We start from the raw sequence: 11,532 nt of genomic DNA, 5'->3' as shown, positions 1-11,532 counted from the left end.
GTGGCTAACCGGACATTTAAAAAAAAAAGACCGACCTCGTAATTTTCATAGACGTAAAAGTCTGATTGATACATATGCGCATTTTTCAGTGTGATTGAGTCAATTATAATGTGAGCGTTACTTTCAGAGTTGCATTAGTCAGTTCGTGCCAGGGGTAGTGTATTGAGCTTGTGCAGGCAGAAATCAGCCACCCCGTCTTTTGTTTCTTGTTGGACCGCTGATATATACTTTTGATCTCTATTGGCTTTATGTCCCAATATTTCTGAGAACAGTTTCTACAACGTTTCTTCCAGTTTGCACGTCTTTCAAGCAGAGGGTGTCTTCAATCGTCGGTCCCACTTCTCCGGCAGTGACGTCATTCGCCATGTCCGCTTGCACAAACTTGAATGTGCCGCACCTCCAGACTACATGGCACCCCACGTCCCCGCAATCCGTACACGCTCAACTTGTTTCCGGATCCAGACCTTTTCGGAAAGGCCTTCTTGGATCTCATACTCAACAAGAAATGGAAGACATTCACAGTACTTTACGAGGAGCAGCAAAGTGAGTTTTTCTTCCCAAACTTTACTGACTCTTGGGCTTTGGCACACCGCAGCAAAATTTTAGCTGTGAGAGGCTGTGCAATGGATCAATACGAATTACCTGTGACAGCTCGGAGTTCTTTAGTTGGTCCATATATCTCAGTAAATGGGCGTTCTTTATTTCGCGTCTATAGTGGTCGCCCTTGATGCTGAAATACAACGCGTTGACCTTATTCAGAGCCGTAAATCGTATTCGCAACTGAGCCACCATTGAGCGATCCGTCAATTCTTGGGTACATACGTAGACCACTGAACGTTTTTATGCTACAAACAAGGAACTCATTGCTCTACGTCTGCTTGAATGACATTTGTGTGAGAAAGAACGCCCGTTTATATAATGAATGCGCCGTTATTAACAGAAATTGTTATATGCATCAGTTATTATATTCATAATATTACGCATAAATATATGTATACCTTATATGTACGCGTATATAACGTTATACCTAAATTCAAAGCAAACGCTCACTTTTTAAAGGCAAAATCTTTGGATACCTCACCAAACCCGAAAAGTGACCATCGGCGTCGGCGTCCTGCGGCATCGGACGCGAGTTAATCGAATAATCACCGTAAATGGGAATGAGCGTGTATGATTTTCTCGAATTATGGGCAATTTGACTATTTTTAAAAATTCTCTAAAAACGCTTCGTTTTTGAAACTCGATTTCGGGACGCCGTTGCTGCTTCTGTGAACGCCGTAGCTTGCTCAGATTGGCAGTATGGATAGGCCTTTATGTGAATAACAAACCTCTGCATTTGTATTTCTGTAGTCGTTTTTGAAGTAAAGACTTTTCTTGCTCGAATTAGCAAAAAAGAAAGTGTAGGTCAACTTTAAAAATATAACGAAAAACTCCCATCTCAATCTTGTTCAAGTTCATTCCGGTTGTTCCCAGAAGGCTGCAGAATGATAATATAGAGAAACGTGCTGCACCATATTTATTAGAACAAAATTAAATATTTCACAAACATTCCAATTCGAGAGTGTGATTTCTTTTGGTCAAGGGCATCTCTGTTGACAAGGCATTTTACAACGCGCTTTCTTTCTTTCGCCGGGCTCGCTCAATATAATACAAATTCCGTGAGCGGAAAATTTGAGTAAAGAAAACGACCGTTTCATTGCTTCGGTCGTCGTAGACGGCAGCGTTGCACATTTTAATTCCGTCTGTACTATTTTTTCGGAAATATAAAACATGGTCCTCGCGTGAACTAGTGTAGCTCAGTCGACCATGCACTGTTAGAAAAGTACAATAGCAAACGCGATGTCATGAACGGCGAATACCACAGGCGATCTGTGAACCACCGCCACCATCTTTGTCTGGCTTTGCCACTCCGCAGCACGAAGCTGGGACGTAGATTGCGCAGATTACAACGATACATTTTGTCCTCGCGTATCCGTTCAGTTTTTCGCATCCGGAGAGCGGTCTCTTTCGTGTAGATTGAGTAGCGTGCTTTGCGCTAATCGGAGCACGCACGGTTGTGCAATACGCATACAAACGGTGCACACAGTCAGCACTTAAGTTATCGCGCAAATTAGAAGAGAGAAGGAAATAAAATGAGAGAAAGGCTGGAGTCAACCAGACTTTTAGGATCCGTTTGCTACCCTACCTACGGGGGCGACAGGGAAGAAATATGGAAAGGAAAGCGGAGATAAAAGCAGGCGCGCGAAAAAACAAACAAAAGGAAGGCGCAGGGCGGGAGTATGTAGCCTTTCACAGGCCCCTGCCACGCAAAAAGTGCAGTAAGCCTTAATTGATTTCCGGGGACGACTGTTCCGGTCGGCTTTCTAGCCTGACTGTTCGATGGGAGTTTGTCGTCAAGGCGGGCCAGCGAGCAGCTAGGGCATCCTGTGCGCGCTGTAGCGAGGACAGTGAGAAAAACGGGTCTATCTTTCCTTTTCTCTGCTGCCGCAGTAGTTGCAAGCGCACTCTCTTCAGGCCGATTCGAAAGCAAAAAGATTTGGGGAAAACAACATTAAATGGACACTACAGGCAAATAACAATTAATTTATGTCAGAGTGAAAGGTAAATGTTTGAGAAGCCTAAAATGTTGTATTATCAACAGCAGTGCTCTACTAATCGAGAAATTTAGGTACGATATGAGCCCACCATGGGGACATTTTGGAATGAGCCCGGTGACGCCAAGAGTACCGGTACCAATTATTAATCAATAGCACTCATACTACTTACTAAACAATAACATTCCATCATTACAAACGTATAAAATGCTGCTTGTGAGTTTCTGTTTCATTCAGAAAACAATTGGCGTTACTAAGAGAACGGCGCGGGTGTTTATCTCCGTTTCGCCGGGCTGCTCTCCGCTCGTGCGTCGCGTCTCAGTGGTAGTTTCGCTGTCGCGTACTGTTGCCTTGCTGCGCACTTTCTGAAAGTCACTCTAACGAAAGACAAAATGCCGCGTCCCTGTTATGTTGCCGGGTGCCTGAATTGTGTGCGCCGCTTGAGACCACAGCTCTGCAGCAAGGAAACTGACGTTGCTTTCCATGGGTGCCGCAAATAAACCCTACGCCGAAGTGGCCGAGTTCCGTGCCTCTCGTGTGTGCTACAACCAAGAAATCTGCGTGTGTGATCTCTGCACTTTCGTCAGAAGATTACGAGATCAACCGCAACTTGGCAAGGCTCGTAATGTGCCCTTCAGAGAAACTGCAGCGTCGGCTACCGAGCAGTAAAGGCGGGCAACGTTGGTCAAGGCAAACGCTACGTCAGGAGGCCTTTTCAAGGAGGGCGATTTGAAGTCGCTAACGCTGTGCGGACCACTAAAATGTGCTTTTCCTTCAGAATAAGCATTTACTTGGCACGAACAAGCCTACGAGGTTTCTGGAACGCGATTCAGCAATCAACGTCGACCTAACATTTGCCCTTTAGTGTTCCTTCAAGGTTACCTATGCACCTGCCTGAGAGACTGAGGGCTTCCGGAATGAACCAAATTGGAGGAATGGGGACTCATCACCCGTGTGGAGCCATCCGTCATGGTATATCAGTGGTAATGTAAAGAGACGCGACTCCAACAAAACGTTTTTGTCCGTGGCCAAATTGCTGCCACCAAACTTCACGTAATCGACACTTTTTCAAAATCTCTTGATCCCATGTGGTTTTAAAGGGACACTAAAGAGAACAATGATCAGTTTAGTTTGATAAATTGTACTCTGAGAACTTTAATGTCGTTATCTAGCCATCACAGGTTTATTAATATAGGATAAAGAAGTTCAAAAGTTTCATTTTTAACTTTCGCGCCGAATCTCCACGCGTGACGTCACGGATTTCAAAGTCTACTTATCTTATTTTGGTGCCATTGGCCCAACGAAATTTTCTCACTTGGTATGTCTATGGCCCCCCAGAGGACAATATACTTCATTTTTACCGATTAGGAACTACGTAGTCCAAGTAGGCGTCGTCAAAATATGTGACGTCACGGCGATTGGTTGGAAACTTCAGGTGGCGTCGGCACCCACATTTTCTTTTTGCGCGTTTTTCTCGCTTGTTAGCGTCTTCTCGCCGCACGTGTGGTGTTTCTTGGTATCGTGAAGAGTAGTTACTATACGAGAAAAATCGTTTCGCTCTTAGTGTCCCTTTAAAAGACACACTTTTTGGGCCAACAAAATCAAACATCTTGGCCTAGAGCTTTGACCAAGATCTTTTTTTTTTTGACGTTTCAAGCAAGAAATTCATTAGTTGAAACATTATTAGATATACAATGCAGTGCTTTATTGTTATCATGCAGGCCTACCCATACTGTCAATCACAACATGCTAAGATGTTAGAAGCAGCAACGGGACCCCAAAATCAATAAATTTCTCAAAACGCAGCGTTTTTTAGAGAATTTTTAAACTACACAAATTGCTCAGAATTAAAGAAATAATTACGTGCTAATGCCTATTACTTCTAGTTGTGTGCTAATAAATAAATTTGTAGTATTTAGGTCGCGTCGCTGATGGCATGGTCGCGAATTTAGGAAAACCCGGTTTTCGTAAAATGGCCGTCGCGTCCGGTGACGCTTGTCGAGAGACGAACAGAGAAAAAAATTTTTTCTCTGTTTAAGAAATGTTTTATTTGAAAACAAATTGTGATTTCGCGCTATTCAACTATATGTGCACAGTATGCAAAACTATCAGAGAGATCAGGAAATTATCAGGAATGTATATCTCGTTTTTTGATCTTGTGGAATGGACTAATAATGGCGACCGCTGTGCCTCGGATCGAACTCGAAACCTCGTGATCGGCAGTGCCACGCCATAACCTTTAGGTTATGGTAGCAAAAAAATCATTAGAAGTCTTAGCTATTTTCGTTGTACCAAATGGCCCATAATTTTCGTTTTTTGCCTCGCAAAAATGTGATTGTTATATTCGTCAATTAGCTTACACTGAAGGTTTCTCTCGCTGCAGGTAATCTGAATACAATAAAGTCCACAGTGTTTTCTGTGTACTAACAAAAGGAAACAAAACCAGTATTCTTAACTTCGTGCTGTTCATTTGTTTACTTTTAAAAACAGGCTTGATTTTGCTCAAGGATGTGCTGAATAGCTCATTTTCTCAAAACCATACGGTTTCACTGGTCCAAGTGAACCCAAAGCTGTCCTTCAAAAGATCATGAAAGACATCGGCGTCACCAAACAGTACAACATCATCTTAGACATCAAGACGTCGTCTCTACCAGAACTTTTGCGAGAGGTAAGGCGCCTTCTCACCAGTGGTTATTCTTTGCTACCAGTGCAATTAAGTTCATACTTGGTTTTCGTGGTGTGAGAAGCGTCGCCGAATCGTCTGTCCTTATCCATATATTCCCTGCAATTTCCATCATGGAACAAGACAAGTGCATTGTATATAGCGAGCCCGGTCAGCCTGGTAGAAAGTGTATCATGTTTCTTGGTTCCATGCATGTTTTTTGTTGCTATTGCGTCTTTGCAGCAGTTGTTCTGTCAAAGTGAAGCTTATATTTAGAGTGCGACAATTAGGAGATAATTCGCAAGTGCCCAGTGTCCGCTGTATGAACTTCTCGGTGAACTTTTGTGTTACGCGAGGAGGTATCAGTTGTGGGACACTTATGCAATACGAACTCCTGTTGAGTGAACATATATATTTAGGGCTGAGGCTGATTATACGAATGACCATAAATATTTTTTTTATGTTTAGTGATTGTTAAAACTTTACGATGGCAATATGTCATGTGAGAGGAGTAGCCCGACGCCAGACATAGTACCAAGCTCTCTTTTATTAAATACATTTACTTAAGCTAAAAAATTCGGTGCAGCTCATGTTGCTAAATTTTACGCCTCGTATTCCAGCATAGTACTTAAACGTTAAAATCGCTCGAATTTACACGTAAATATTGTACAGCAGCGAAGCTAGGGTGTACCTAATCTGATAGCAAAATGTGACGTAGCCTTGAACGATTTAGCAATGCATTACATGAAGTTGTTGAGAGCAAGGCAATTAAATGTTGCGTATTAGTGGTTCACGCAGTCTTTGTAAATTCTAATTACGCGCCGCCTTTCCACAGCACTATCACAACACGAGTGAAATCATTTGTTTAGCGGGTTCTTTCTTTTGCAAGTTAAGTGTAACGACGTCACTCCCTGCTTCGCATGCACAGTTGCCGTTCCCGTCAACTACACTAAAATGGTAATCTTTACCGTGAAACGCATGAGCTGGGCGCTACGTGCCTCGCATTGTTCAAAAGCGCCTTAATATCAGGCGGTTCTCGCACTTATTTGGAGCTGTTCATTATTGAAACGAACACTGGCGTGAGCCTTGCGTGCGTAGTTCCAATACGGATATGTATCTATCGTTTCAATTTATGTGATGGTTTTCTTTCGACTGTTCCGTCGACGGACACGAAGTTGTCCTGTGATCCGAATCACTTGCTTTGCTGTAAAAGAAAAAATCTCGGACAGTGCGTGCTAATACCTAAGTTTGATCACAAATCAATAGTCGAGCACTGGGGAAAATTCAGTCTCTCGTATTTTTTTATTTTCAGTGCTAATCTAATATCTAGATGAGCACATGATTGCCAAGTCGGACCGCCTTTCTGGGCTTATCACTGCATTCTACGCAAACTATCGTGACTGTCTATAATATTTTGCAGCTCAACTGCTGTGCTCATGCGCAGATGGAGCGCGAGATCACACCGACTAATATATAATTCTGCCTGGGGAATTTCACCCAAGAAGTTTGCGCAGTGTGCCGTAAAACTTGTTTTTAGGCTAGTAGGTGTTTTGTGATCGTCGTAATGTAGTGAGAAGACATAAATACAAAGAGAAGGAGACAGCTACAGAGAAACAAGCGCCTGTGTTATATGTCCCTTTGCCTTCGTAGTTGCCACTCCGGAATTGGAATGACTTCAGAATCATTCTACATTTTAGCGACCCCGGAATGGAATGGGGACAACGCTTGGAGGAATGGAATGGGAATGGAATTAAGCACCTTTTGCGCGGAATGGAATGGGAATAGAATTACGTCTTTTTCCGAAAATAGAGCACGTTTTCGTCTACGCGCGGTTTTTCAAAATTCAAATGTTAAAAAGTCAGAGCCTGTAAATTAACAATAAAGCAGTATTTTTAAAATGACTTGGCAGATTACGAGCACGGTACATTTATAAGCAACGCGCCTACTACAATTCTGTCCGTAACCGCGCCTCTATGCCGTTGCTATCCCTCGTGCGGAACTACGGCGGCGGCATACACCCCCTACGCATAGTGATATTTTTTTTTGCCTTGATGGCGTTTCAGTTCTAATTCATTTTAAGCAGTTTGTAATCCATATATTTTGTTCATCTACGTCTGGTCGCCTGCTAAAGGAGTGGAGCTTCTAGCCGTACTTCGTATAACATTCCAATTTGTTGCTATCGCTTTCATTGCTTCGACCTTTCGGTGAAACTGACTTTTATCACTGCCTTATTCATTGATGTTCCCAAATAAGGGAAAGACGGTACACATATGTAACGTAATACATTTCACTCACATCGCAAATATTTGTGAGACATCTCCCAAAACCAAGTTGGGTGTAGAGGTATATGTCGTGTACATAGCCCTTGGAAGTATTTTCGACTCTGTGTTAATTACTTGGACATGTATAATTAGAATCTTAGAAATGCAACTCGGTTGCAGTTCTTAATGCATCTGATGACATAAGCTCTATGGGGCGTTCATTCTTAACTCGATAAAACTGTCAAGGTGCCTTTCCTACGTTGAGGAATTACAGGAATGGAATTGAACTTCCCGGCCATTCTCGGGAGTGGGAATGGGCTAAGTTTATTCCTTCCAAGGAATTGAAAGGAATGAATGGCGGCAAGTTTTAATTCCCCGGAATGGAAATGGAATGGAATGGAGGCGCCCATTCCGCAACACTATCTGTGTATATGTCTTCGTAGTTAATGAGAACTAACAGACAATAATGCCAAGGAAAGTATAGGAGATGGCATTTGTAATAATTGGGATATAAATGTGAAGAAAGTAAAGTAGACGAAAAAATAACTTGCCGCCGGCAGGGAGTTATCTTTTCGGATAACTCGCCGGTTATCTCGGCAAGTTATCTTTCCGTCCACTTTTGCTTTCTTCACATTTGTATCCCAATTTACAAATGCCATCTCCTATACTTTCCTTGGCATTATGTTTGTTGGTTCTCATCAATGCTGTGTCTAACATAGAAAAACGAGCCCTTAAAAGCCATCTTCTTTCCTTCTGTCTTCGTAGTTGTCTTATGTTACGAAAATCCGCTTGTGTGCTGTTTTGAGAAATACATATACATACAGAGGTAGGGAATCAATTGAACTTGTGGCATTGTAACAACCATTGGTGCTAGAAAAAACGGAAAGAATAAGGTCGGTAATGTGACCCCGCTGTGTTCCAGGATCTCCATGTTGAAACTTGCATATCGTCAATTATTTCCCGTCGCGTACTACTTCTATGCAGACTTCATTGTGGATATAATGTAATGCTTAAAGCCCCAAAAGGTTGACTCCTCACTAAGGTGATCAGGTCCGGTCATGTTACTTATAACTGTTTCTCTTTACCGTCCATGTAACTGTAGCTAACATTTCACAAACAAGCAATGCCGTATTCTGTAGCCATCGGCCGGACAAATGAAACACACGCCAGTGTCCAAACGACGACAAATGCCTTTATCGAAGCGTTGGGCATGCATCTAGAATGTAAAACAGCGCGGACATAGAACAGGAATGACAATACACACAGATCGTTGACGCGCAGCCAGCGCCTGCATATTTTAGTGACTCCATGCAAACGGCACTCGTTTTCAAGCTTTGTGAGTGGCCAGAGTCAAATAGGCCTTTCACCCGTGTCACTAGTGGAATCAGCCGTGCCTGAATGGTGGAAACCATAGTGTCATAGTACGAAGTGAAAGAAAACGCTATATTACACCGAGGAATGCTGCTATTTGGTTCATCATGAGCTACCACGCGTGAGACGTGCCTGTAGTGCTCTTCCGGTTGAGCTACCGGCGCTAACGTGTGACACTCTATAGAAGTCATGATGACATCGCCATTGCTGCGATAACACTAATTGCGAGGCTGTCTTTGGTTGTCTGTGTTTCATTCGCTGAACAATAGTAAGTAGTCTCGCCAGACAAACAACAATTGCTTCATTTCGATGTAAAAACACAAAAGAAACAGAGAGAGAGAAGACGAGCTGTAATGCGAGAATATACAATCAGGTCGTCACGGTGCATTATAAAGGCTAAGGATGTACGCTCACCGGTTCGATTCACTAAAGCGTGGGAGTGTATGCATCGCGGAACCACTTTCACAAGGTTTTATCGAAAGCATCGCGTGTTAGCCCCAACAGGTCGACCGAGAAAGCGCCCCGGCCACACTCTCGCTGCAGTTCACACGGAACGCCAAAGTACTTGCGTTCACATAATGTCACAATCCTTTCCACTCGATTCTATGATAATGTTGTAATCCAGCGCTCATGGCCGGCTAGTCCCTTTGATAAGGCTAGGGAAGTGCTCGGCAGATTATTGACGATCCGTGAGAAGGATTAACGTTGGAATAAAATCCTTCAATATCACCGCCCTCTCCATGCCGGCGTCAACGCTTCGTAGCGTATCCTACATCGTCGTTTTTTTTTTTTTCTGCCTGAGCTGTTCTATCAATGGCCAACACGCCAATTTATGCATTTTGTAAAGTTGGCCTCGGTGAGACATTCCTTGTTGTGATGTTTATAACTACAAGGCCAGGAGGTTGTTTCTGTCTCTTGTTGCTGTGAAAAAATGTCCAGTTTCGTTTCTTGCAGGCTAGAGAAGTCAACAGGATGACGTACTACCACAATTACATCATCACTTCACTGGTGAGTACCAGCTGCCAAGCGCTGGTCACTGGTCACGCGTTCTATTATTATCGTTTCTACGTTGTAGTGAACATGGTGTATACTGCCACGCTTACGTGAGTTGCAGTGTGCAAGCTCGCAACTGCATTGTTTCCGGTATGAGTAGCATCATCCGAGACACAATATATAAGTAAACTACCACTCCAGTAACTGATATAACCCATAAATGGCCACAGCTACCAAAACATGCAAAATCGTTCGCAGAAACATTCAATACTCGCAGTTGTGCGCAACACCAATTAACTAATGTCAAACGTTAACAGACGCGACAGAACTGCCCAATATTGTTAGCAAATAAAGCGTTTAGCATTCATTAATGCTGAGTCCTATAGTCGCCGAGAGCTTGCTTGAGGAAAGCGAACGCGGCTCCGTGTTTCTGTGGAGCGCTTTGCTGCCATCGTCACGCCAGCACGCAATGCACGTAGGATGCAGCAGCGGGCATGAGCACGATAACGAACAGTCTGCAGTCACACCTTCTTTTGCCGAGAAAGGCCGCACGCACACTCGGCGAAAGACTGGAGAAGTGCACGACTCAGTTGAATAAACACGTAATGAAATCGCGGACCTATAGGGCGAAGACGCAGCGCTGAAGCGTGCAATGCCATTCTGCTCTCCACATGTACTGCATTATATGGCTTGCACGTGGTTGCTACCCTTATCTAGTGGCATCGCTGGTCTATAGGGTGTCGCTAAGAAGCAGTGCATAGTAAAATATACATATGCATTATTTATGAGAGCAATTCTTAAGTTTGGCAAAGTGAATTGTTTCTATACTTTGGAAACAACCTTATTAATCAATTGGACAAACTTGTCTCAAAGGATTTTTCGTTTTATTTGTTTGGCGCCGCCGTATCCAGTCGAACTTTAATCGTAGACAGTTAGTTTCACGATGACGCTGGCGTCAGGTTCGCACTTCAACTTTCGCGACATATATGCATCGCCTTTGCTAATGCACGCCGCGCACCGTGAATCAAAATTCCCTCTTTTTTCTCCGTTTTTCCGAAGTATGCGCCGCCTACTTTGGGTTATGTTCTAACTACAATGTAGCTTGTATTCGAGTGTATATGGTATTAGGATTGTACTATTGAAAAGAATAACCTGTGCAATGTTTCTCCTCGTGCACTGCATTAATCAGTTAGTTATTTTTTTTGCGACGTAGGTTTGCCCTTAAGGCATAATCTTTGTATATTTGTATTAAATTTGCGCCGTTAGGCCGGTGTTGTGTATGAAGTGAAGAAGTGTCTTGTGGAATGTGTTGTCATGTATCCATCGGTCATAACTGTTTGTGTCACTGTAGCGAAGGCCAGCTTGCAGGAGATGACGGGAGCGTTCCGACTGTAACCCTTGGCATGTGCATATAAAGTGGCATGCATCTGCTTATCATTAACACGAAAGTGTTTTATGCCGGCGAACACCAAGATTTCAGTGACGCATTTCCGTCACGGAAAGTAACGTCGAAAAATGTACATGATCCGAGGGCAAATAAAAACTTCAAGGTTTCCATGAACGGGAGTAGAACCCACGACCTCTCAGTCCGCGACAACCGATGCCGAGCATGCTATCCACTGCGCTACCACCACATACTCTGGAGAATTCA

General features: G+C 43.3%; 1 protein-coding gene across 1 annotated transcript in view; it reads left to right on the top strand.

Annotated features, from left to right (window-relative positions):
• Window positions 1–293: 293 nt before the first annotated feature.
• The window catches only part of LOC119376055 (glutamate receptor ionotropic, kainate 2), a gene marked incomplete at its 5' end in the record, with an annotated part of 43,814 nt that continues 32,575 nt past the window's right edge, over window positions 294–11,532 (top strand). The window contains 5 exon segments of the mRNA XM_049411357.1: window positions 294–423; window positions 425–543; window positions 5,085–5,177; window positions 5,180–5,262; window positions 9,843–9,896. Of these exon segments, the coding sequence (XP_049267314.1) occupies window positions 294–423; window positions 425–543; window positions 5,085–5,177; window positions 5,180–5,262; window positions 9,843–9,896 (479 nt within the window).

Source organism: Rhipicephalus sanguineus, unplaced genomic scaffold (assembly GCF_013339695.2).
Source record: "Rhipicephalus sanguineus isolate Rsan-2018 unplaced genomic scaffold, BIME_Rsan_1.4 Seq1075, whole genome shotgun sequence".
Classification (NCBI taxonomy): domain Eukaryota; kingdom Metazoa; phylum Arthropoda; class Arachnida; order Ixodida; family Ixodidae; genus Rhipicephalus; species Rhipicephalus sanguineus.
This window is presented reverse-complemented; position numbering and strand designations above follow the sequence as displayed.